The 27,262-nt window shown below is 36.9% G+C and overlaps 1 protein-coding gene across 1 annotated transcript in view; it reads left to right on the plus strand.

The window, feature by feature from the left end:
- Positions 1-2,674: 2,674 nt before the first annotated feature.
- CERK (ceramide kinase) overlaps positions 2,675-27,262 on the plus strand; it is a 37,625-nt gene continuing 13,037 nt past the window's right edge. Inside the window, exons 1-9 of the mRNA XM_019474574.1 lie at positions 2,675-2,696; positions 3,859-3,972; positions 5,207-5,329; positions 7,382-7,507; positions 8,042-8,105; positions 11,935-12,080; positions 21,346-21,420; positions 23,177-23,329; positions 24,335-24,440. Of these exons, the coding sequence (XP_019330119.1) occupies positions 2,675-2,696; positions 3,859-3,972; positions 5,207-5,329; positions 7,382-7,507; positions 8,042-8,105; positions 11,935-12,080; positions 21,346-21,420; positions 23,177-23,329; positions 24,335-24,440 (929 nt within the window). The remainder of the gene's footprint in view (positions 2,697-3,858; positions 3,973-5,206; positions 5,330-7,381; positions 7,508-8,041; positions 8,106-11,934; positions 12,081-21,345; positions 21,421-23,176; positions 23,330-24,334; positions 24,441-27,262) is intronic.

Below are 27,262 nucleotides of genomic sequence, written 5' to 3' on the forward strand. Positions count from 1 at the left end.
GGAAGTGTTCTGAGGGAGTGGCAGACAGCGATGACACACCAAAAAACCTTTCTTAACACAGAAAAACATGCTTCGCACCTGCCAGCTACATTTTTCACAAAGAAAGCACGCTGTTAATGTGCTTACCTTGTTTTTTTTTTTTCTTTTTTCCTCCCACTTGCTTGGTGTGGGGAAAAGTAGTATGCATCTAACAGTATTTTGCTGATTGGTTGGTTTGCACTTCAAGAAGAGTGTCTGTTAAGACTGTAAGAGCACTGTGACTCAGAATGAGTAATGACTGGCACAGCCAATGTGCTGGGAAGACTGTCACCTGTCCATTCTGTGTTTTGTTTGGTGGTTTGTTTGGGGTTTTTTTTGCCATGCCCCTTCATCCAGCTGCTCTGGATGGACAACTCATTCTCCTTAGTGTGTCATGTATGCTAGACATTGAACAAGGTGAGATATGAAAACATAAATGTGTGAAGATCTTTGAGATTAAGCTTAAGAAAATGGATATGTACTTCAGTATTTCTGAACTCAAAATTCAGTCTCTTGAATCTAGATGCGTACATTGAAAATGTCAGGGTATTTTGCCTGGAATTTTGTCTAGGAACTGTTGTGTACTACTTGGTTGAGTATATTCTACTGAGCCAAGTAAAATTCTTTGGTATGGTCTGAGCCCATAGCTTAACATTTTTCATTAATGTTGATCTAGTAGTGCTGGTGTAAGTACCAATTTTTTTTGTAAATGTGGTAATAAGACTTTCCGTGTTTTGGGAGAAACTCATAAAGGTGAAGGCCTTTATGAGTTGAACACCTTTATGCTAAATCACTGAAAGAAATGGCTCATGCTACTTGATAATAGGGTAAATGCTACAAAAGTAGGTGTGGGAAAGGATTATAATTAGTACATATGTGAACCTTGTTGACCTCTCAAAAGAGGGCGGGATAGACCCTCTACTTATTTTTATGGGGCGGGTTTTGGTGATTAAATGGCAGATGAGGGCATTGTGTTTATAGGAGCAGGGTTGTGCTGCTTGTATTGAAGGTCTCTATTTGATTTCTTCGCAATGGAAACTAGACTTCTCCTTTCTGGGGAAAAGGGGGGAGGGTGGGACTAAGTAGTTGATTTGCTTTCTGATTAAACAATATACTGTGTAACACTAAGTCGAATAGTGATAGAGTCGTATTTGGACTGATAGAAATTCTTGAGCTCTATTCAAACACAAATGCCACTGCATTCAGATTTGTTTTTATAAGCTGTAGGGAATGTTCTGAATAACATGTTTGTATTTGAGACAGCTTTGCATCTTTCTGGCCCTCTGCAATTACTGTATTAGGTAGTGTGTGGTTTTGACTGCCTTAAGATTGGAGTATACTATCAGGGCAGTGGGGTTGCTTGATGCTTGTACAGTGCCAAGTAGCACTGAGGGCCACAATCAGCATAGCTGGTATTCATTGAACAGAAACTTTCTCAGACTTTTACCAAACCCAAAGATTTACAGAAAGAAGGGATCACTCTGTTCTTTGCTTTTGTTCCTTTTTTTTGTTTGTTTGTTTGTTTTCCCCAGCAGTCTGTTTTTTCAGATATGTAACTCTTGTGGCTTAAGATTAAAAAATGCATATATATAAATAACTAAAAGATTTACTCTTTGCTTTTTTGCCACATCTGTGAAGAGATTTGCTGGAAAAGCAGAGCTTACAGTCATGCGACTGTCGGAGGGAGAACGCATCTGAAGAATTAGGAGAGCTTAGTAGAAGTGATTTCAAGGTCTAGGGTTGTTCATATAAGCTGTGTAATATGTCCTAAAATATATACTACAAAGAAATGCTTTCAGTGCTTTTTAATCTATTTGCTATCTGTACAGCTGGACAGCTTTCTCTGTTATATAGAAACTGCTTAATAAACCAACGACTTCTGTTGCTGCTCCTAGTGTACATGCTAATAAGTACCCAGTATGTAGAACTATTTCCCAAAATGTTTGTTAGAGCATTGTCATTTAAATTTCGATCTAAAGGTAGTTTTGTCAGTTTTGTAGCATATCTGTGAGCAACAACAAAATGAGTTACCACTTAAGTGCAATCTTTATAAATGCAACAAGCTTTCTTTCACGTTCTGACATATGGATAGGTGGCATAGCCAGTAGAAAAATGAGAACTAAAAGCAGTTCTGGGAAAGAAAGGTTAAAGAACATGCTCCCTTCCCTTAATTTATTGTTCCATCTCTGTTCTGTATTTTTTTTCCTTGGATAAATGGATAATCATATTGAGATCCCATAGCAGATCTTGTCTCTGAATGTTAGGAAGACCAGTTAACTGTTACTATTCAGTATTACATACTTGATATAGTCTTACACGTGTATGTGTATGATATCTATATCTGTATACAAGTAAAGTGTTTTTAGTGAGTTCATCTCTGCTGTTGGATCTTTATAAAGACATTCTGTGACTGCTGCGTTTCCCCATCATGCCTTAAATATAGTAAATGCAATTGTTATAAGCCAAAATTTTTTTGGTAAGTAGTTAAAACATTCAAATACAGCCAGATTCCTAAAAGCCCTCAGTGTGAAGTTTGGAGGCTACATTTCTTTGGAATCAAGCTAAAAACCTCTGGAAAGATAAAATTCCTAAAGGAATATAAATCAAATACTGAAACACCTGTAAAGGAAAAAACATTGTGTGTGTAGTCCACGACATGTCAATTGACATGACAATAGGTAACAACTCTGTTGACTCAAACAAATAAGTAGGACGGGGGGAAAAAAAAATTTGAACTAGTGGCAAACAAATTGTAGTCACCACTGTGAAGAGCTTAGGAAAATTTCTTGCTTATTTTACATTTCTCACCACCACCATGGTACTTCTGCAAAATAGTGAAGAAGATGAAATGTAGGATAAAACCCAGTATTAGTGTTTGTATTTTATATGTTTAATATCTCTTTATATCTCTATCTCTCTCTATCATATGTGAGAGAAACAAGTATTTATACTTTTTATTATATGAGACTATTATAATAATCTTATGTAATTAAAAGTTTTGTGTGTGTATATATACACACAGAGCACTTGCTTGTACATAAATACAAAGCATGCATTTTCAGTTCCACTTTTTTTTTTTTTAGATAAGGTAAAAGAGAAATTTTGAAATTGGTAATGAAAATGAGACAAAATCCTGAATCTGACAGGAGTTAAGAAGACTGAGAAGGTGTTGAGGGACTATAAGAGAAAAAAGAGTGAGGGTGGAGGAAATTCTTTCATAGTGTAAGAGCAAGAGGCCTTTAATTCTGAAAAACAATAGTTTTGAAGTTGATACAAGGGAGATATATTTAACAGTATGTAAACATAACATCTAGAATTTGCTTCTTAAGAGATCCTGAAGTTTAAAAGCTTAGTGGGATTTAAAGTCTTAAGAATTCATATGAATGCCCTCTTTCATAAGCCAGCTACTTACTTGAGAATAACAAATAGCCTCTGTAGTCTCTCTGCACTAGATTTAGTTGCACATTCTTTGCAATAGCTTGTGCTATTCACTGTCAAATATCTGGACTAGCCGTCATTGAAGGGGCAATTTCATTAGTCTGAAATCAATGCTGGATTTTGGCTTCATGCAAAAATGTTTTTATATGCAGAATACTTAATTTTCTGAGAAATCATAAACATTTAAAATATCGTTTGGGGTAGTTCATAGGTGGTTATGGATTATGTGCTTTGACTAAAGGCAAAAGGAAATTGAAAATACTCAGCAAATTTCTATTTATGCTTTTGGTTGTGCTTATTGAGCAGCTACTCTAATTGCGTGTCTCTATCTTATTACATGTAGAAATAATCATTCTGGTGCTGTTTTAAGATGTTAATGTGTAAGATCTTGTGTTCATACAGAAAACTGTTTTGTACCAACCTCTGAGATCATTGCTGTAGAAGAAACTGAAGTTAACAAGAAACAGCGTAATATTGGCAAATGGCAAAAAATGGCAAAGCCACATGCTTTCACAGGTAAGGCAAATAGTCTCAGGATGCTTGTGCTAATTACTTTGTTGGAGGTACTTTAGGGCAGACTCAAAAGGCACCGTCAGATTTTTTTTTTAACAGAAATGATGAACTTAAACAACAACAACAACCAAACCCCAAAACCATCAACAACAAAAACCTAACCAAAAAACCCACAAAACCAACCAACCAAACAAAAAACCCACCAAAAATCTACCAGTTTACATTTAAAGATCCTTATTTTTGAAAATAAAACCCTTCCTTTAAGAACACATGCTGTGTTTAGTTATTTAATGAAGTCCTAACTAAAGTCTTACATTTCTGCTGCTGAATGACTCTGCGGCAGGACACTTGCTTTTTAATACTTGACTCGAAAATTAAGAGAGAGCTTTTCTAATACTTACTAGAAAATTAAGAGAGAGTCTGGAAAAATGAGTCCTAAATGTTTGGGTTTTTTAAAATTATCCCTAACCATCAGAATGTGTGCACGTAAAGGTTCTTTGTAGTATTGACTGCATTCTTAAAACTAAGCGCCAGAAATAAATTTCTGTTTGTTTTGGGGAAAGGGCGGTGATTTCTCTGCTGCAAAGCTGGGGTAAATGTGATTGCTTCCGTGCCAAAATTTTATGTTGTGGAGTACTTTCCCCACATTTAGTCCTTCAGTAGCAATGATTGGTGATACTGTAGATGAAAGGTAAGGGTGCTTCTTGTCTCACCAACCTAGTTCTTGATGCACAAGAAAACTCTAAATCTTTTTTCTCAAATTTCAGCTTTATGAAATTAAATTCACCCTGTTGGTTACATGGGAGCTGATGTGAGAGTTTGGCTTATCCTCTTGAGCTTACGGTGTTTTGTATTATGTAGACACTGCAAACTTTAATACAGATAAAATAATGTATAAGCTCAGTGAACTTTTGTATAAGTATGTCTATAATCAGTTTATGGAAAATAGATTGTATTTGGTTTAAAAATAAGTTTATGTCTGGGTATCTGCTATAAGGTAATGACCTAGAGCAAGTGTTTTCATTTATGTTTTCATTTTGTCTTTTTACAAGTGTCCTGTTCACACTCTGAATGCTTCTGTCATTTGCAGAAATGTATAGTGGGGGTTAATTACCACTTTTTTCCAAAAATAGGTATTTTGGAGATCTCTCTGAAATGCATTTGTCATTTCACAGAACTGTCTCATTGTGCCTCCTCTTTTTTTTTCTTTTTTCTTTTTTTTTTTAAATTTAAATAGTGTATTACGTGAAGAAAGCCCGAAATCACCGCTGGCGGTGCAGTGATGTGACATTTTGGTGTGTTGATGAGCACTTGTGTAATCAGTGGATACAGGCGCTGAAAGAATTACTTGAAATGCAGAGTAAGTTTGACTAAACTAGTAACACTTGCAGCATCATTTTACAGGCTTGTGTGTCAATTAATATTATTTCGATATATCTGCTTTTTTGAATTCTTAAGAGCAGCTTATGCTCAAAAGTTGAGGGAGCTGAGAGTTGAAGTGTCTCCTTCTTATCGCTACTTTTGTATCTCGCATATGCGCTAAGTTGTACTGAGTGTTTAATCAGTCAGGACTATAGGTTTCTTATAATTTTGCCCAGATGTAAATTATTTTCACAAAATAGGGACACTTTAGAAGCTTAGCAGAGGTTTTAAATGACTGTAGCTTTGGAGAAGGTAAAGGGCAGATGTAAGCTTAGAGATTTGAGGTACTCTAGAGATCTGACGATGAGGATTGTAGCAATTGTAAGATTTATGGTTGGCTTTTTGTGTGTCTGTCTCTCCTTTCCAGTCCCTCTCATCAGCAATGTGCTTTGTGTAGTAAGAGTTCCCAATAAACGTTTCTGGGGCTCTTGGACATCAACTTCTTGGAAGGCTAAAAGTAGTTTTGCAGGAGTTATTCCTGAAAGAGATGCCTTAATAGATGTCAGGGAGCGACAGGAGCAGAGGAACTCCATGACAGAAGGGAGGTCAAGGATGACCATAGCACAGGCAGTGCCCTCACCAACCAGGGTGCAGTCCAACTGTATCTGAGCAGGGTGGGCAGAGCTGGGATGGGGATAGCAGCAGGTCCCTTTTACAGCCCAGATGAGATAAAGTAATCAGGTCCATCCAGGGAGGCCAGATAGGAGCAGCGGGAGATGGAGCTAGAGGCCGGACTGGAGGTAAGCTACCTACAGCGTAGGTCTGAGGTCCACCTGAGAGACAGAGCTGGAGAAGGGACTGGATACAAGTACACCTACAATGTGACTCAAGCAAATACTTAAGGCTCACAGAATAAAAATGGATATGTAACAAAAAATGTTCTTCTGAACAGGCATTGGAAGCATGCATCTTACTAATGTTTTTGTTTTGTATATGTTACATGAGGTATCTGGCTTCCAATAAAATGTTTCAAAAGATGGGGTTTGTGCACCCATTCGGTACAGCTGTGAGAGATGTGGCCTGGGCAGTCATCTCTGTTTGAGTGCAGGTGTTCATTCTATTGGTAACAAACTATTTCAGAAAAGGTAACAGGTTCTCAGAGAGGGTGAATGGTGCTTTGGGTACGTGGCAGCTTTAAACCATTTAAACAGTCTAGCTTGGCTGGATTTATTATGCAAGTGTGCTGATCTAATAACTATTTATTCTTTCCCTTTAAAATAATAGTTTAGAATGCCTTCTGAGGAAGTGCAAATGTTACGACAGGTCTTTGTGTTCTATACAAAAAAGGAAGGCTCTCTAGGTGCATCAAGCATTACTGTTTTGTGTATCTGTTAGTACAGAGGTGTAATAATAGTTTTCATTGCCGCCACCAATGTAAATCCGTAACTACTCCAAGAAACTTGAGATAGTAATATCAAAGCTGTTTTCTTGGGGAAAGGGGTTACACTAAAGGGCAAGCACTTGCTGTGCAGCATGTAGTTTTGTGAGGTATTCTTATTGTGTCTTTATCACAGAAAGGAAATGCATTTTAACTGTTACCAAAGCAAAAACATTGTTTAAATAAAGTAATGTAAAAGTATTTCTATGTATGCTTCACTCACAAGTGCCTTTCCTATTGCTGCCCTTGGTTTGTCTTTTGTCCTGCATGCCTGTGATACTGATGTCATTTAGTGGGAAGGTACTGCAAGAATAATATGCATAAGAATGTGAGACGTGGAGTCAGATGAAACGATTCTGAATTTCACCTGCTGTCTTATTACCAATTTGTTCAATACTGTCAGTATCCTCAGTATAATAAAAAGGAAAGATGAAGCAGGTTTTTATAGCTCTTTGATAGAGAGTTATAGGGTTACAAGAGTTAATAAAGAGTTATAAAAGGCTTGTATGCTGTGTTCACTTTTTGATGTTTACAGGTTTGTTTTTGTATAGCTTGTTCAATTTTTGTTTTGTGTATAAAAGCTGTATACTATAATATTTTTCCTTACCACAGAGTCTAGACCAAAGCAGTTGCTTGTGTATATTAATCCGTATGGAGGAAAACGACAAGGGAAGAGGATTTACGAACAGAAAGTTGCTCCACTCTTCAGTCTGGCTTCTATCTCCACTGATGTTGTTAGTGAGTAATGAATATTTTAACTGCTTAATAAACACAATATGAACTCTTTAAAACATCTCTGAGTAGCTTAAGTTCTTTGTGTTACTTATCTTTTCTTACTAAGGAAATGAAACTAAGTGGTAGAGAGGGAATGTTTTCTAATTAAAGCATAGGTAGCCAGATAAATGGTGACCTTACATCAATTTTTCTGCTTACTAAACTAAAACTTCTGGTACTTCTGAGCTATTTGAGCTCTTCAGTTATAAGATACTGCCTTTGTTCTCTTTTTCAGTTTTACTGTTAAAACCAGTTGTTCATTTGCACAATTTTTTAGTGAAATATTTTTCTGTATATACTGCAGCACGCCTCTTTCAATTCTTTCCTTGGCATAAAATCTTTTGAAACACATTTTATGGGCAGGCTGTTTTATGGTCACATTGGTAATAGTATCATGGTTATTAATGAATTAATAATAACATTTTAATAATTGTATCTTATATACCATTTTATAGTATTTTTATAATAGTAATTTTTAATGTGTTTATTTCTTCATAGTAACTGAACATGCTAACCATGCTAAGGACAACTTATTTGAAGTTAATATTAATAAATATGATGGGTAAGTAATGTCGCTTGCCTTTTTTTTTTCTTTCTAGCAGATATATTCTGTAATCTGTCCTTGTCTAATTTAAAATATTAGCTTTCATTGCTGATACGTTTATTGCAACAGCTGAAAGTTCTGGCGCATATTCCTTTTCATAGGAGATCCACATTTAGGAGTATCAAAGGAAAACTAAACTGCTTCAGTAAACCTGTTCAACACACGATATATTCAAGTGTAGTATAACAATGTTTGCGTGAGATTTGTGTTCAAAAGATGAATGTAAGATTGAATCTGCTCATCCGGAAGTTGAGCATTCTGTGATAGCTCGAAAGCTACCCTGAAATGTTTTGTGGTATAGGTGATCTTGACATATACATGAGTCCAGAACACTGCATCAGTAGCATTCAGCCTGTGTGTAAAAACCATCAACTGTTTAAAAATGTTTCAGATGGTTCCTCTTGCTATGTAGGACTGTTCAAATAATGGCTGCATCATTTGGCTTTATTGGTGTTTGTTCTGTTGTGGAATTACTGTTTTAAAAGAAGACCTAACTGAATGGTGAAATTGCATTCCATTATTAAATCTGCTGTAGAAGCAGAATATTTTAATAAATAAGCTAGTCATTCCAGTTTTTGGTTCATGACATGAAACAAGTTACATGACTGGAAAAATCATGAAAATGTATGCAGAACCTGTGCAGATAAACTCTCATAACTACAGTATTTTAAAATAGTAACTTGTTGTGCTTGTTGACAGGTATGTTTAAACTGGTAAGTTGCAAAAATAAAACACTTTATCTTTTCAGAGTACTTTTGCTAGGGGACCAGATCTATATGTGTTGTATAAATTGAGTGAGGGCATGATGTTGAAAATTGTGGTAGTAAGAAACTACATTCACAGGTTGAGTTCCTAGACTTCACCTGCTTTAAAATGAGTTGACTTTAAGCAGTTTTGACTATACTGGGATTTTTCTTAATATTGCAGAAGTGCAAGGAAGGGAAACTGGGATCCTAGAAAAACCTAGTTAGTTAAGATTTTTCCTTTTCGTTTGACTTAAGTGATTTGAAATACATAATACTGATCGTTGGTGAAATTCCAATACAGAGCAGAAAAGGGAAGTAAGTGAGCCCATGTTCACTCCTAGCAAATTGTTTTTTACAACAAGTGGCAGTGACCAATTGTAGTGGTACCTGAAGTGTTTTTGGCAGATTCAAGCAGTCTCTTATTGTAGAAATTTTTTTTCTCCTTTTTTTTGTTTTGTTTTGTTGGGTTTTTTTGGCTTTCTCTAACATGACCGAGCTAAACAATTGGCCAGAGAACTGCATCTTTTTAGAATTTCGTGATTCTTCTATTCCCAGGCTGGGCCTTAATGGCAGTTAGCTTGGAAACTGCAACCTGTCTTTCCATGCCTGATTTTTGTCCATCATGTACAAGTCTGTTTCTGTGGTGAACAGTGATGTTAGGAAGGAGTTCTTGTATTAATACTACTTTTTAAATAACAGATCACATGGTTATATGGAAGATTTAAAAAGTGGTTGAACCACATAAATGTGTGTGTTTCTTCAAGTTTGATTGACTCTTCTCACATACAGGAAAAGCTGTTTTGGATTCCTACACCTAATTATTGTTCACCTGTCCTCTTAAATTGGTTCTGATAAGTGGCTTTCCCTTCATTCAGTGATGAGTTTCGTCATTTAATCTCCAGATTCCCTATTTGGCAAAGCCATGCCTGTAATTTTGGAACTAGAGACAGGATTCTTAATGATAACTGCTTCACTGATTTCCAAGTGTATTTACTTGAGACAGCTTATTTAAACCTCGTGTGTGTGTTTCCTGCTTGTTCTTCCCATTTCCCCGTATAAGAATTTCTTATGGTGAGTGTACTGATCTAATAGCTCAGTGATAGAACAGCTACTCTTTAAAGACAGTTACTTAAAATATTCATTCAGTTACAATATAGCATGTTTTTGTACATCATTGTGCTGAACAACTAAAGCATGCTGTAATATTGTGCAGGTGATGACCACATTTAGAATAAGTCTGACATGTATGAATCACTATGCTTCCTTATCCATATGCCTGTTGCACAAGCCTTTGTAAAACTATTTCAGGTTGGTTTTTTGTCCTAGTTCTTGAATTAGCTCACAGAATGGTTGCGATTAGAAGGGACCATGGTTCTTTTAAAACTCATTTGTCTTACGGACTTGCTTCTCCTGAAGTCTTTTAGCATATGTAGCTTACTGTTATAATCTGTCTAAAAAAGTGAAATGCTAGTCCATTAGAAAAATAAACCCAAAATGTAAGAATCGCTCTAAGATGATCTCTTTTATAGTAGTTCTTCACTAGGGGCCTTCACACGTGTGACTCGCACACTGGTCATCTGATGTTTGCAATGAATTTGGTCATGCTGATACTGTGTATGTGAATTTCTTATCTGTCAGTATTTACCCTTGATAGGTATAGACATTCATATCATTGTAATCTCTGAGCCTGGATATAGTATTTGTTATAAATAGAACACTACTGAGACAAAATTGACCTTGAACTGTCGTGGAAATTTTTGTCCACTTCTTTCTTAGAGTCTGCAGAGAAAGATGGGACAGGCTAAAGCTGAGGAATAATGTAGTTAAGCTATGAGAAGAGAAATTAATTATAAAAATGAAAAACAAACATCTTGTTCTCCCTTCTCTCCAGTCTCTTAGGTCTTGACTTAGAGTTGGACAGTGTATATTTTTAAGACTGTTCTCTCCATTCATGAAAAAATGACTGTTTTTTTTCAAGCTTTCCTTCTGCTGAAAATACAATGATAAGTAAATTTAAATCATCAATACTTAAAAATTAAGTAAACTAACTTGTCCTATGAAATAAGTGTTCATTCTGCAATGTCTGTTGCTGACTATGTGAAAGAGTAAGTATTAGTTTATGCATTGGAAATGATTGCTATAGGTAACAGTAAACATTCCTAAATATGTATGGTGGGGACTACATGCATAACTTTGGATTTGTCATGGGTTCCTTTAAAGTGTATTTGAATTAGTTTTTCAGTTAAAGAATGTTTATGCTTTTAGAGTTCAGGGTGTGCATTTTATTATTGTGCATGAAATGTATACTGCTGTAAAATAGTCTTTTACTTCCTAGTATTTGCTTGGCTGTGGACTCTCTGCTGAGCTTTAACATATTGAGGATCTGTGTAGCTGCTGCACCAGCTCTGACCTGAATTAAGTTTGCAAAACAAAGTTTTGCATCTGGTAACATTTAGAACTCTGTGTTTAATAATGAATGGTTATGTAGATATTACATGACTTCTGTCTGTTTGATGGGCTCTTAGCATGTTCAAAAGAGCATGCAAGCATGCACTTTTCTGTTTTTTTGACTTTTATATAATGTATATCCTTATTAAATTAATAGTGTAAAATATCTGCCTGAAGCCACAAATATTAACTTACTTTTCCCTTTTTAGTAAAGGTACCCTATTTCCATTTTGTTTACTTAGAAAGCTGTATGTACAGTCCTGTTCAGTGTTTTCCTTGTATAGTGAATTTCCACTGATATTTGTCTGTCTGCACACAGCAATAGAGGATAAAGATTTTTTTTTAGGTTGCATTCCAACATTTTTTTCTAACGTTACAGACATGTCTAGGTGCATTTGCCGTTGTGTAGCTTGAAATTTTTTTTCCTGCTTTTTGTTATTTGCCAAGTTGACTGTGGGCTACTGTATTCTGTAAAAATGGAAGAGGAGAATAGAACAACTATTTTTGATGTGCCCAGTGCATGCCCTAAGTAGAACACTTGACGTGTTGTTTATTGACTGTTAGTGTGCATTCTAATTTGTGTTTCCTGGCAGTGTTGTTTGTGTTGGTGGGGACGGCATGTTCAGTGAAGTGATGCATGGTCTCATTGGAAGAATGCAGAAGGACTCTGGCATAGACCAAAATAATCCCAAAGCACCATTAGTCCAGTGCAATATAAGGATTGGCATAATTCCTGCTGGTAAGAAAGGGTTAACTTTCAGTTTACTTTATTCATTTATTCTTGAAATTTCTTCTCATTCATAACTTCTTGAATTTAGGCCTAAGTGTAAGATATGAGCAGTGATATTCCATAAAGACACCTAGCTAGAGCTGTTTGTGTCCCGGTATAATTATTGTCCACGTGCAATTTTATTTGGGAAGGGTACTTTGTAAAGGAAATCAAATCTTAATGTGCAACTTTAGAATTTAATTACTTTTAATTTAATTACTTTTTTTATTGTGTGTTAATACAAGATAAGATGTTGACAGTAATACCTTTGCCCATCTGAACACATTAATGAGTGACATTTACTGAACAGAGACTTGCCTGATAAATATTTTTCCAGTTCCAAATGCTCCACAAATATAGTTAGAGTTGTACTGAGAACCTCCCACTGGTCTGGCAAACTCCAAACAAATACTAAAATTTCTTCTCTTCTTTTCTTTTTTCTTTTATTTATGTATTTCCCCTCCCCCTCCAGTTGTCATCACAGAAAGCATAAGGCAACTACAGCTGAGGAACAGTCCTCAGGTTCCAGACCAAGTTGCAGTTTCTGCCCCTTTTTAGAGGTGCTATACCTTCACAGGTCTCAATGTCAGCCACTTTTTCATGCAATCCTGACGACTGTCATTGAGAGGCATTTGAGAGAACTCATTCTTGAAATTCAGGTCTTTGGTGATAAACTTACTTTTTTGTTGACCATAGGGACTCTTTGGATCAGTCTTGCTGTTAAATCTAGTGTCCCAGGTGTTACCTCACCCTGCCCAGTTGGTCCCCAAGATTCCTTCAAAAACGGACTTACAAGATGACTCTCTCTTCCAGGACTGGATTCAGTGTTGCAAGTCTCTAATAGCATCTGCAATTTTGAGGACTCTGTGGAAAGACAAATGGACGGTTCAGTGTCTTTTCTGTGCTGTTCTCTTTTTCTTGTCAGGTGCTTGAGATTTGAATTAAAGAACTGGGATATGAAATAAACATTATGAGCTTCTGACTAGAACTAAAACACAGACTTTATGAGAAAATTTAGCACGGGTTATAAAAATACACCAAGTGAAGTAGTATATTTGTACCCTCAGGCTTTAGGTGACTAATTTTATACTCATTATATCTTTGTGAAGAATGTATCCAAACCCAAATGGTCTGAATTGTTGCTTGGAAGAAGCTTAACCCTTTCTGCTTGCAGTACAATAAGGGTTAGATATCTAAAAGTTGCAATGTGAATATCCCCTTATGGTTTTTCATTCTCCTTGTTAGCTAGCACATTAAGGGTTCTGTATAACAGAATTACTATATCTAAGTATATTCTGATTTTGTTTGTTAAAGCTTTGTATTAAAATCAGTTTGTATAATAAACTTAACAAGAATAGAATTCAAAGTGCTCTACCCTTCGTTTCCCTTATTTGGACTAAAGGTTTTTGCTTACATGGTTAGTTTCAGAAGATTTTGCCTACTGGTGATGTTAGTGACCATAAGAAGATACAATTTGAAAAACAGAACCTCAATATTAAGAGCTATTTCTTTGTCCTTAGGAAATTAACTATAAGCATGTTAAAATTGAAAGATTAACCTTGCTTTTTCAACAATTTCTTAATGCATTTTTTTCCAATTGCAACCAAAAAGTATGATCTTCACTGATATTTTAATATTGCTAACATGTATCAAGTCACTTTCTTCTCTTACTTCAGTGTTTTGTTGTTGTGTTTTGTCCATTGTAGCTGTTTGCTATTTGAATGTATACTGCATGCTCTATTCCTTGAACTAACATGAGGTACAGCCTTGTAATCAGTGCTATGATTCAAGTATTTTCTCTAAGTCATTATTCAGATCCCTCAAAAATTATTTATAATGGTGTATAAGGAAGCTGGCCTTGAAGTTCTATTAATTAAGATTTTGGAAGTACAGAAGATAATACGTATCTTGATCTGTGTGTATATTGTACAATATTTAAAATGATCTGTTACTGAAAATATGGGAAAGTGCTTATTTACTGAAAAAGGGAGTCAAATCACTGAACAAATCTTAACCCTTTCTTAATACATCTAGCCATCACAGGGACCTTAAATTGTGTATGAAATAGCCAAACCCATGCATTGCAGGGTAGTCAGGAAGGCAGAAAGAGGTTGGGTTTTTGGTTTTGTTTTTTTTTTTTTTTTTCCCAGCCCTTGGTGAAGCTGGTCTCTGTTCATTTTTGCTTGATGTAATGGAGCTCTGACCATGTATTGACCCCAACAAATCCCCCAGCTCCCAGACTAGTGCAAGAAGTCTGTTCCAAAATAAGTGAGATCCCTTAAAAAGACTTTGGTGTTTTTTTTTTTAAACTAAACTGACAGTCCTAAAATACATCAAGTCAAAAGGAATACTGAAATATAAATCATGCATCTAGAAAAACTTCATCTATGATGCTCTTTTTAGTTCTTTATAACCAACCTTTTTCTTAAAATGCTAAGAACTCATTAATAGATACTGAAAACAAACACTACCCGTAGTTTAGAGATTAAGTTCTAAAGCTCTTTCTGTGTGTCTTCTGATACATGGAAACAGTTTACTCAGTGAGGACCTGGGGTAAGGTGACACTGAATCAGTGTTTTTTGCCTTTTTTATCGTTTAGTACCTAATGTCAAGCTGTGTTAATATAAACACGGCAGGTTGTGGTTTGTGGTTGTGACTAAACAGTGTCTGTATTCAAACTAACACTCAATTCAGCAGACATAATCTTTGCTCAGAAACTGTCAATTTATTTGTACAAAGGTTTGAAAAGACAAATCAAAGAGATTTAATGCTAAAACACTGTCATCTATATGACCCTTTTTAAGTAATTAGCTTTATTTCATAGGCAGAATCCCATTGTACAGGCTTTTTTTTTTTTTTTTTTTTTTTGGTTCTTTTTTAATATGGTTTTTTTTTTTTTGACTTTCTAGAGCAAGCCCCTGCTTGGGTCCTTTTTTTGGAACAGATGTGTCTGTTTCCAGACAGTCTCTTTCCTTAGTGTGTCTTCTGGTTAAAAAAATACCATTTATTCTTATGCTTTATGGTATACTCTCCTGGTTTCGGCTGGGATAGAGTTAATTTTCTTACTAGTAGCTGGTATAGTTCCATGTTTTGGTTTTTATGAAATAACTTGTGTTTTTATGGACGTGAATGAAGGCTTCTACTCAAATGGCAGTTTTAACTTCTGAATTTCTCTTAGTTGCAGCCATTCTTCAAATCTGCCAGTGTAAATTGACTGATTGCTGTTGTAAACAGATTTGCTGTTGAGAGTACTTGGAGGTTGTAGCAACCTGACGAAGTTTTGCACTGCAATGTGGTAACTACAAGTCAGCGCACCTACAAAAACTTTTGTTTAGTTATTACTTTGTCCTAGTGCCATCTAGCCTTAAAAACACATTCAGCCACGGTTTCTCACTGCATTCATAGTGGTAGTATGCCTCCATAGAACTTAAAACCAGAGAATTGCTTCTCTTACAACATGTGGCACTGAGGTTTCATCCACATGTTGTAGTATTAAAATTATACCCTCTGGAGTAAGCCAAAGTAATTCATTCTTCTTACTAAACCTGGCATAGAACAGGAGGACAAAGCTGTCAACTGCTGTCGGAGGACTCTTTAGTAAAAGAGAACAGATTAAATACTCTTATGATCTCAGCAGGTAGAAAAAAAAAAAATCCTACTTCACGCCATGCCGTGGCATGATATTAATGCATTCATTCTTCCAAAAACCAAGTCTGCCAGCCTACCCTGGGGATAGGGGAAAAATCTTCCAAGTGCTAGGGAAGATTGAGTAAAGTGTAGATACAAAGCGTCTAATTGCTATAGTGATTTAGGCTTCTAGTGTATCCAGATCCCTCTCACTTTTGTTGTGGTCAAGGTATGAACTCTGTAACGTCTAGGATTGAAGCATGCAGTATGATTATAATCAGCATGTTGATGTGTAGCTGTAGAAGTTAAGAACGCTAAAGACAGCACAGGCTTCTTATGTGAAGGTAGTATAGAAAAATGGTGGACGATTCATTCACAAACTTAAAAACCAGATGCAAGTAAAATCATGAAGCGTGACTGGACTCTTACACTACTGCCATCTAGGCTGTAAAATTTCTCTTCAAAAATGTGTTAAAGCATAGCATAAAAAGCTATCTAATTCCTTTTTTAAAATGACTCTGTGTCCACGGTCTTCTCTGTTATAACGTTTGTAATATTTAATGATCTTTGCAGTTTAGTTAGCATCTCATTTCAAGGTTCAGTATGTCCAGTTTGAAATCTGAAGTGCAATGTTTTGTGTTCCTCTTTCAGCATTTTAAATTCTGCAATGACAGTCTTAGAGCTAAATACTGCGTTTAATATGGTGGGGCTGCTGTGAAGACAACTAAGTCAAGATTACTTTTCACTGTGATGTTAATTTCATCTCTTAAATTTGCTATTATTGTATTAATCCGTTTTTGTTGTACTGTGCTACTGAAGTTCTGCTGGAGTGATTATCTACCAAAAAAATAACCCAGACCAAAGTCCTTCTGAACTGTTCCTTTTTAAGCCAGTCTGTCATTCTGCAGATGTTGAACTTGATTTCTTGGTTTCTGGATGCAGAAAGGAAGGTGTATAAAACTTTGGGTAGGAGCATGACTGTATGCCCTGGCCATTCATCTCTCCCTGTAACAGTAGCTTCTCCCCTTCCTTTTGGATGTGTCAGACCCTTGTCATTTGAAAATCACTTCCCAGAAAAGTCACCATCTAGATTTTTCAAAATACTAAATGCTGCTTGACCAAGAGTTAGCATGACTCACCTGATATTTCGTCTGAGGTGACTACATGGATTGTGACTTCACAAAAATACTGCAAACGTACGGGATCCCCACTGAAGTTGTTATTCTACCTGTTTGCAGTACAGAATCCTGTTGCCATACTAATTTGTCTCTGAGGATTCTGGGTGTGCTGTGGGAGCACCTGCCCCTGTCAAGGGTTTCTCACATGGAGCAATGCTCATGAGCACTAAAAGTATTTCTATTTCTTTATTAAATACATTCTTTTCTATAGGATCAGCATCTAGCTGACTGTTGCTTCTGTTATCTGCTTAGTTTAGTACTTCCAGTTCTTTGGAATTTGTTTAGTCTTCCATCAATAAAAGCACAAAAATGAATACTTAGAGCCCACAGAATGTGTGTGTTTTGGTTTAAGAAAACTTAGTTGTAAGTTAGTAGTCTAATAATTTTTCAGATGATTAATTGTAGCACTTTGATTTTTTTTTTTTTTTTTTTTTGCCACAGAATCGATGGCATGAACGCTTGCATACAACCAGTAAATCATCTGGTTTTGCTTATCACTTTGGTGGTTCTATGACCAATTTAGAGCTTGTGAGGTGGTGTCTGAGCACCTATCTGCATGACTTGTCTACTCACAAATATCCAGCGATATTTGCATGCAAAGGGGAAATGTGGTGATTTAGCTGTACTGTATTCTGTGTAGTGCAGTCCATCACGTTGGTTTCTTTAATCTTGCTTTAGCAAAAATGTTTTATGGGGAGTACATACTCTTTTTAAATATTTTAAATACATATCTTGATCATTTCTTCTTGTGATTAATTGAAGGATTTCCTTGATAATTTTTAAATCATTAAATTTATTTATTTAAAAAAATTAGTGTTTAAATTTGGGGAGGGAAAGAACATAGAAGAACTTGCCTATATGACTACTATGTGGCTGTATGATACCTCCTAATAACAAACAAACTTTGGGGAAAATAGGTAATGAAACAGGGCTCTAGTGTACATAATGTATGGTAAAGATTCAAAGTAATTATACTTATTTTAACAAAGACTAGTTGATGTGCCCTCCACATACTTCATATTTTCAGTAGGCTCTTAATATCAGAATACCTGGGATGAGAGCTTTCTTTAGCTGGGAGATTTCAGATACTTAGTTTGGGATTCAGCTATCTACATATGGTGGTATGGTGCCACCATCGTTGAATATACTAGCCCTATGCAAGACAACTGTTGTACTGGAGTAGCAGTTGGAAGCCAAGCAGAGTTATCTGCAGCATTTGAACACTGGTTGTTGGTGTCATTTTAGGTAACGGAATTACTCTCCTTAGGATGAGTTTCAATTTGAAATCGATACTCAAATTTTCATGCTTACATTTAGGTGTCTACAGGTGAGATGGGTATCTAAACTCATGTTATAGCTAGGGGGCCATCTGGTCAATCCCATCAGTAGAGCCTGTAGATCTTGTGTTGCATCTGCCTGTCTTGTGCAGATGTCTTATTTCCTAAGGCCCTTCAAATGAGGCCTGTGTGTGAGTACCTTGAATCAAGCTCAAGCTGCCGTTGGCATTCCTGACAAGATCTCCTTGACCAGAATGTGGAAGCTTTGACATAGTCTGCGGTGTTGCATGTACACATGTAGCTACTTCTAAGTGTCTTAACCTGAAACTTAATCATTCCCTTGCATGCTGATTTTTTTCTCTTCTAGCACACCAATGCAAAAATTAATTTCCACGCTGAAGATCTTTCTTTTTTAATGAATTAGGGCTCAGTTAACAAGCAGTCCAACTACTTGCTTCACATTTGCATGTAGTTCTGTGCAACCCATAAAAACCTCTTTTATTTTCCTTCACTCAGGCTGTTGCCCTTAAAAATCCCCAAAGAAAATTGGTTTAACCGGAGCAAGCAACATCTACCACCTAACATCAGTCAAGAGTCATGCTCTATGAAAACTTGCCCAAATTGAGTGCTCTGGCAATCCTAAGCTATTAATCAAGGGATATTTAGTCAAGCTATATTTACATTCTAATCCTGCTTTCCATATCAGATTTATACTGACGAAATAAGCTAGATTTTGGTGGGGTTTGTGTGTGCATCTACTCAGAGTGCTGTTTCAGCAGTAGTAGATTCCAAATCTATTCAAGACTCACCTAATGGTCTAGAATTCCTGTTTGGTTATGAAGTATTCAAAGAGATTCAAATCCTTAGTCATCGTGAACATTTTTGTGACCTTCAAACTAGTACTGTTAGGTTCATGCTTGCTGTGGCGTTATGACCAGTTATATTCTCCTGGAATGTACTAAGGAATGATACCGGTTTTGTTGCTCCATACTACTGGCTCTGAGAGAGAAAAAAAGGATGATATTTTACTGTTTGTAGTTGGTACTCCATGGGCACATCTGAGAAGGAGGGATGATTTGACAGTTGGTAAACACTGTTGGTGTCTTCTCCAGTCTCCTGTTTTAGAATCCCAGAATTAATTTCAGACTTCAGATCTAATTTTAGCCCTCCCTTGATAGTTAAGGAATAGAAATGAAAATAAGTTCTATAAAATTGCCCAACAGATAGATCAGCTTTTAATTGACTACAGAAGAATATTGGGAGATAAGCCCCTGGTGTTAAAATGTGGCTTGCATGAATTCCCCTCTTCTCCTCCCGCCTATAGTGTAATACTACTTGGAAGCTCTGTTTACATCGAGACAATGTGACTAAGGTAATTCTAGCAGCAGAATGCAAACAGATCTTGAAGAAATGAGAAAGGTTGTATGAAATGTTAGGCTTGTATTTTCAGCAGTAAAAGTTCAGGTCCAATCTTTTGGTGGCTATTTTTTTGTTTGCTTGTTTTTCTTTTCAAAAGTAGTGAGAATTTTCTGCCTAACTGAAATTCCTGACTGTAGGAGGCAAAATGAAACTGAAAAAACTGGCAGTAAAGCACAGCTTCAGTATCTGAACTCTACTTAATATTTTCTGCTATAAAACTCCAAATGTGGCATGATAACATCATCTGCATACCTTGTCTGTTACAATACTGAGAGAAATTGGAGTCCTGTTTCCTGTGCAACGGCATATACTTGTAATGGTACACTTGCATCATCTTGAACCTCACCCTTGTAGAGGGAGATCTCTTTAGTCACACTGTTTCTTTTGTTCTGCAGTTCTGTTTTATATTTACGTTCTCTTTAGTTGGCTCCTGGAGCTGCTGCTTGTTCACTGTGGCAGGCTTCTGCATAGCGTTTACTTGATAGAAGCTTCTCTCATGCCCTTCATTGGTAGAGAAAGTGGTGCCCATTTCCTGAGAAGTGAGTTGGAGGGGAAAGGATTTTCTTTGCTCCTATTGATAACTGTATATGCCCTGTCTGTTTTCAAAGTGTGAAAGAACCAAAAGTGGATTTTAAGTAGTGATTGCTCATTCCTCCATTTTTAGTTTTCTATTTCAATTTGATTAGGCCTCAGAAATTATGTACTCTGTATCTGAGCTGCTTTACATCTAGTGTATCAGCAGCAAATCTGAGAACATATGTGTGGACAAAGTCAGGTTTTGTTTTCAGATATCCACCTTGATATTGAAGGAATTCATTTTCAGGGAAGGGATGGGAGAAACTACAAGATAAATTTGGAGTTAGATGCAGCAACAAAACTGCTTCGATATGTCTGGCCCTGACTTTCAAGTGCCTGCTGCAGAGTAGGATTCAGAACCCTACATTAGGTTCTTAGATTTATTTTTTTTTTTTTTTTTAATAGGGATCAGGGAGAATTGCCTGTCTCTAAACAGCACCTAAAATACTGAGTGGACATACCAAGTGAGGAGTGGCCTGAAGGTAGTTAGTAACAAAGACAGAATATAGGTGAAAATATTCTATAGGAATTTCTATAGGAAAGCTTCCCCCCTCTTTATTCTTGTAGGTATTTTGCTCAAGACTGTAAAGGCATATCTCTATTCACTTTTCTCCCCTATCTATAAACTAATTCCTGAAAGCAAGTATTTACTAATTTTCAAATAATAGAACTAAGCAGGAGTTTCTGGTTTAAGATGCAGCTGGAGGAGGAGGGGATGTTGACAGTCTGGAATTTAGATCACCCCCAAAAAACAGGAGACCAGTCAACTTCTTTTCATGAGATCTCAATGAGTGAGAAATCTTAAGCAAAGGAGAATCAGCATTTACCTGCCTTCCCCTCCATCCTTAATTGATATAAAAGCTGTAATGTAATCCTGAAATTTTTCCTGTTAATTAACTTATTTCCTTTCACTAACTGCTATATATTTATTGCTTATATAGTGAAAATCTTTGTACTTTGTATGGAGAGAAATAAATTCTACTCGCTGGGGGGGGGCTGTTACAATTTAAATCATAATATTTTTATCCTTATATTTGCTTTGTTCAAAAAAATAGAAAGGGGCAGGCCAAAGGAACATAATGCTTTTATTTGGAGGATCATGCCAATAATACTTGTTTTGAAAAGATATGAATTAATTTCTAGGGTTTTATTTTTCAGGATCAACAGATTGCATATGCTATTCAACTATTGGCATTTCTGATCCAGTAACATCAGCTCTTCATATTATTGTAGGTGGGTGGTCACAGTTCGCTGTTTTGTTATGAAAATGATTAAAATAGCCAAAAATGGTAATTCCATTTAGTTCTTTCTAGATGTTTGTGAAATATAATTTGAACTTAATGGCTGAGTTGAAATGCAAAGTTTTTGTCTGGGATTTAAGTCTCTGCTTTGAAATACAGAACTGCTTTCTCTACTGTAATTCATTGTTTTCGAGGGATCATAACGGTTTGAAATTTTTATATCTGGTGCGTAAGTTTTCATGCATTCTGGCATGCTTTTGAAAATAGCAGTAAAATACAATAAGCAGTGTAAGTTGTTGGGGTCTCTCTCTCTGAGAAAGCTATGACAAGTGTATGTACACTTGAATAGTACTATTTTGTACTAGTTGCACAATTGTCCTGTGCAATTCAATGCTTCCATGCCAAGTTAGAAGTATGGCTTCTGCTTGACTGGAATTAGCTGATAATTCCCCATTTTTACCATCTGTAAGTCATATATTTGAGGAGGAACTAGGGAGGAAAACAACTACTCTTCAATAAATGCTTTTTGATATGTTGTCAGTAGGGATGCTGACATTGCCACTCCTCAAAGTCCTCTAGTAATGGAGTCCCTGAACTGCACGGGGGCTGAAGGAGACAGCTTGACATATTCAGTGCATTGTGATTTGTGATGTCCATCCTATCTTGCCATGTACTGAAGAATCATAGTCACCCCATAGTCACCCAGTTCTTAATACTGAATTTGAAAAACTGTGCAAGATAGCCTTCAGTTATAATGATGTTGCTTAAGCATAAAGGATAGAATTTCGAAGTGACAATTATTTCATTATCACTTGTTATTGAGTGCTTAACAGTTGCAGTTTTAGGAGCTGGTGTTGCAAAGGTTTACACATGTGCTTCTCTATTACTAACCTATGGTTAAATCTGTTCAGCATATGTAGAGTTTAGGCCATTGGACTAGGATTAGAGAGAGAGAGAGATGGACTTAGTATATCATAGTATTTTAGCTGGATTATTAAATGTGCATATATACACATGCATTTAGATTTTTTGAGTGTTTCTCACTTACATAAAGGGTTCTTCACAGTAGTCCATGATGGAAGGATGAGAGACCATGGGCATAAAGTGAAACAGAAGAAAAAAGAAAAAAACCCAAACCAAACAAAAAACCAAACAAGCAAAGAAACAACACCACCACCCCCAAAACCCACCACTACTCCAAAGCTTATACTATGAGGACATCAGAGAGGTGGTGTACTCTCTGTTCTTAGGGATTTTCAGGACTTGACTGGATAAGCCCTGAGTAACTTGATCTGACCTCATAGCTGAACCTACTTTGAGTGGGAGATTTGATGAGAAACCTCCTAAGGCCCCTTCCAGCTTGAATTATCCTCTGATAGTATGACATATAGGATTAAGTAGTATCTGGTAGATGTACAGATACTGCATTGATCTCTTCTATAACATCCCCTCCTACTGCTACGTGGTAAATGAGTGTAAACTCTTCATTATATATTTTTAGCATACCGACCTTTCTTCTCACTTAGTGCTTAATGCTTTTTAAATATTAAATGAAATTAGTATTAAAAAATTGTTTTTCCCTTTCTGCATGTATATGTCATATATCCATATATATTTCTTATGTATGTTAGACATAAATACAACATTTTTTTTATTTTTAAAAAATCTGTAATGTTAAAGTTGCTATCATGTTTGCAGCTGCAAACAAAATAAGCCTTAATAGAAACTTGCACTTCTAATCTTCATAGGTGACTGTCAGCCTCTGGATGTCTCTTCTATACATCATAACAACACGTTTTTGAAGTATTCTGTATCATTGCTGGGTTACGGTTTTTATGGAGATATATTGAAAGATAGTGAAAAGAAGCGGTGGATGGGTCCGATGAGATATGACTACTCAGGTAACTTGTGTAATTATTACATTCTTTTGTCAGCGTGTAAAAAAAGCGTATTGGAGCCGTTGATGTGCTCTCTCCAAACCAAGCTTCTCTGAAGCTTTTAAACACAAGAGGCAGACTGAACCTGATTTTAAACTCCTTGTGGTACCAAGTACATTGGATCACATTATGTAAAGCTCCATAACTTGGGGGATAACGTTAGCAGTGTGCTCATAAAAGCTGTGTTGAATTTGACTGTATAGCACAGTTAAAATATTAACTGTCAGTTAATTTATGAAGTATTTTATGAGCTTTATAAAGAACTAAAAAGTTTATATTGAGCTATTATAAATTATGTTGGAAGCAACCCTAATTCAAATTTGTTTAATAAGCTTTTTTATTAATAAAATTGCTAGTGCTGTTCTGTGTTGTTAATAGAAGTGTGTTGCTATATGTCACCTAGTGATAGCTGCCTAAAAAGTAATATCTTTTCTGTGCTATTAATTTTTCCTTTCTTTTCAATCAGTTAGAGATAGGCACTCTGTCTTGGACATTCGGCTGATGGAGTGAATTGTTAATTTTGTCCTTCCAGCACTGCTTATAGAAAGAGCTGAGTGGTTTAGCCTAGGTAGCTAGTATTTGGACAAATCCTATGCTACTGGAAGGTATTTTTTGCCTTCTTTGATTTGTTTTGTGTTAGGGAAAGAAGATAGAAAAACAGAATTTAAGTAGTATAGGCTAATTTTAAGATTCAGCAGTGATGTACAGCTAAAATTTTTGGTTGGCTGTTAAACATGTCAAGCAAAATAATGGCACTATTGGCAAATGTTAAAAAGTTGGGGGGGTTATTTCCTTGTCCTTTGCAGTCTAAAACATCATAACACAAAGAGCTGTGAACTTGAGGAGAGCAACTATTGTTTTGCAGTCCTCAGAGAAGGAAAGAGAGAAACAATCAAGGGATGTATGCAGAGGTGTTCATAAATTGGATTTATAATGACTTAATGCTGTTTAATATCTTTTTTTATGTAGGCTTCAAGACTTTTCTTTCTCATCATTACTATGAAGGAACAATTTCTTTTCAACCAGCAAAACACACACTGGGATCTCCACGAGATAAAGATAGCTGCAGAACAGGGTAGGCTAATGTTTATCTCTGAATATTTGACATGAACTATTTGAAAAGGCCTGTACACAAACAGAAGTCACAGAAATGCTGTTTTTAATGTCAAAACACTTACTCTGAAAGAGACAAGCTTTTAAAAAAGTTTATTGACTTATTAAAGAGAACAACTCGTTTTATCAGGTCAGTAAACAAAAAATTGTAATAACATTTTGCTAGCTGATCCCCCTCTCCCCCAATTTTAAATGAAGCAAAGTATAACAGTACAGTACCCAGTTACAAGATGCTGAGGGCACTATGCTGTGTTACTGCTAATAAATGAAAAGTCTGGATGCTTCATATTTTCTACAAATTGAAATAATTACTCAAAAGTTCTCAAATGTTCATATTGTAGTTGGATCTAGCAATTTTAGCGATTGTTTTAGTACCATGATAACAGCTGGCATGGCTTGTCCTGAGGATAGGTCCTCCCAGGGAATCAGCCTATTTAGCCTTTTTTTTATAGACTACTACTATGCTGTATAAATTCTGTGTGATATTCTTCACTTGTTTCTCCAATTAGGGGGCCTACCTTAATCTCCCAGTGTTCCTTCCTTTCTCTTTACTTTCACCTGCTTGAAGTTATGCACTAGTATTTATTATTATTCTTCATATATGAATGTAGCTATAAGAGATACAGTAGTTGTCACAGCAGGATACAGAGGAGCCAGAAACTTTGGCCAGAAACTACATGGAACTTGTTGAGACTGTGCTGTAATAATAGTGCTGTGATATGCTACAGATCACGATCTCCAGTACTAGCTGGAGCAACTATCCTGATTCATCAGGTGCGTTGATGCAGGGGAAGCTCCAGAGGGAGAAAGCTGTCATCTGGGTTTCAGTCAGGGAGTAAAGAGTGCCTGATGCCTCACAGGGGATTTTTTACATCCTGTTAATTGCTGGAAGTGCAATAAGACTGGGCACAAGCAATTCAGGAGAATCCTGGAGTGTGGTGATGACAGTGATCATGCAGGTGATTGACAAGCTGATTAGGAGAAATACTCTGCTGGTCTTGTTACAGAAAAGGAAAGTGGGGGAGCTGATGGTTGAGGGCAGTCTTGGCAGTGGTGACTGTGAGATTATTGAGTTTAAAATACTGAGAGAAGTAAGTAAGAAAAAAACCTAGAATTGCAACCCTGAACTTCAGGAGAGTAGATCTTGGTTTATTCAGGAATCTTGGCAAGATTCCATGGGAGACTGCCCTGGAGGACAAAGAAGCCCAGGAGGGTTGGTTGGTACCTCCTCAAAGCACAAGAACATTCTGATATGCAGAAACTTGAGTAAGCATGATAGAAAACCAACGTGGATGAGCAAGGATCTGAGAAGTAAACAGAAGGTGGAAGTGGAATGGGTTACTTTGGAAGAACACAGAGACATTGCCTAAATGTGCAGGGATGGAACTCATAAAGCCAAAGCTCAGGTGGAGTTGAAATCAGTGAGGGATGTGAAGGGTGTTACTTATTACAAAGGGATTGTATAAGTATACCAATCACAACAAAAGGCTAAAGGAACTGTGGACCTGTGGCTTAGTGGTATGGGGAACCTAGTGATAAAAGATACGGAAAAGGCTGGAAAATGACTCCTTTGCCCCAGTTTTCACTGATGTAGTCTGCCCCCAGGCCTTAGAGGTCCCCAAGCCCATGGATGAGGGGGAAACAGTGAGTGTTACATACCTTGACTGTAGCAAGGCCTTTGGTACTGTGTCCTGTAGTATTCTTAAAACCAAATTAATGAGGTGTGGACTAGATAAGCGGATGGGTGAAAAACTGGCTAGACACCTAGAAAGGTTGTGAGTACCAAGTCTAACTGGCAGCCAGTTACTAAAGGTGTCCCCCAGGGATCTATTGATAGATAGATACTGGGGCTAATATTGTGGAACATCTTTATTAATGACTGGGATGGTGGCAGAGAGTGCACTTTCAGCAGTTTTATGGAAGATACCAGATTGGGAGGAGTGGTTTGCATGTTGAAAGTCAGGGCTGCTATTCAGAGGGACCTTGGTGGGCTGAAGAAATGGCTGATAGGAACCTCCTGAAGTTCGGGAGAGGCAAATGTCGTGTATATGGGGTGGAATAGTCCCATGCAACAGTACTGACTGGCTGGAAGGCAGCTCTACCAAAAAGAACTTTGGGATCTTGGTGGACAACAGCTGTACCTGAGTCAGCAGTACATCCTTGCCAGCAAGGAAGGCCAACCGTATATTGGGCTTTCTAAGCAAAAGAGAAGCCAACAGGTCAGGAGAAGTGATTCTTTCCGTGTACTCAGCACTTGTGAGATGAAGGACCAGCTCCAGTATGTCAACGTCTTTCACTGTTATAGCAGTCAAATATTGGAACAGGTTGCCCAGAGGTCTTGTGGACTCTATCCTTGCAGATATTCAAAACTTGACTGAACAAGACACTGAACACCCTGATCCTATAAGACCTATAAAACAGAGAAGGACTGGTGGGAGATGTGGTGGTCAGAGGTCTTGGGCTTATTAGCGACCATGAAATGATAGAATTCTTGATTCTTGGTGAAGTAAGGAGGGGGGCCAACAAAACCGCAACCGTGGACTTCCAGAGGGCGGACTTTGGCCTGTTCAGGACGCTGGTTGAGAGAGTCCCTTGGGAGACAGTCCTGAAGGGCAAAGGGGTCCAGGAAGGCTGGACGATCTTCAAGAAGGAAGTCTTAAAGGCGCAGGAGCAGGCTGTCCCTGTACACCGTAAGAAGAACGGGCGGGGAAGACGACCGGCCTGGCTGAACGGGGAGCTCTTGCTGGGACTCAGGAAAAAAAGGAGAGTTTACCGCTTGTGGAA

Source organism: Aptenodytes forsteri, unplaced genomic scaffold (assembly GCF_000699145.1).
Source record: "Aptenodytes forsteri isolate BGI_AS27 unplaced genomic scaffold, ASM69914v1 Scaffold137, whole genome shotgun sequence".
Lineage (NCBI taxonomy): Eukaryota > Metazoa > Chordata > Aves > Sphenisciformes > Spheniscidae > Aptenodytes > Aptenodytes forsteri.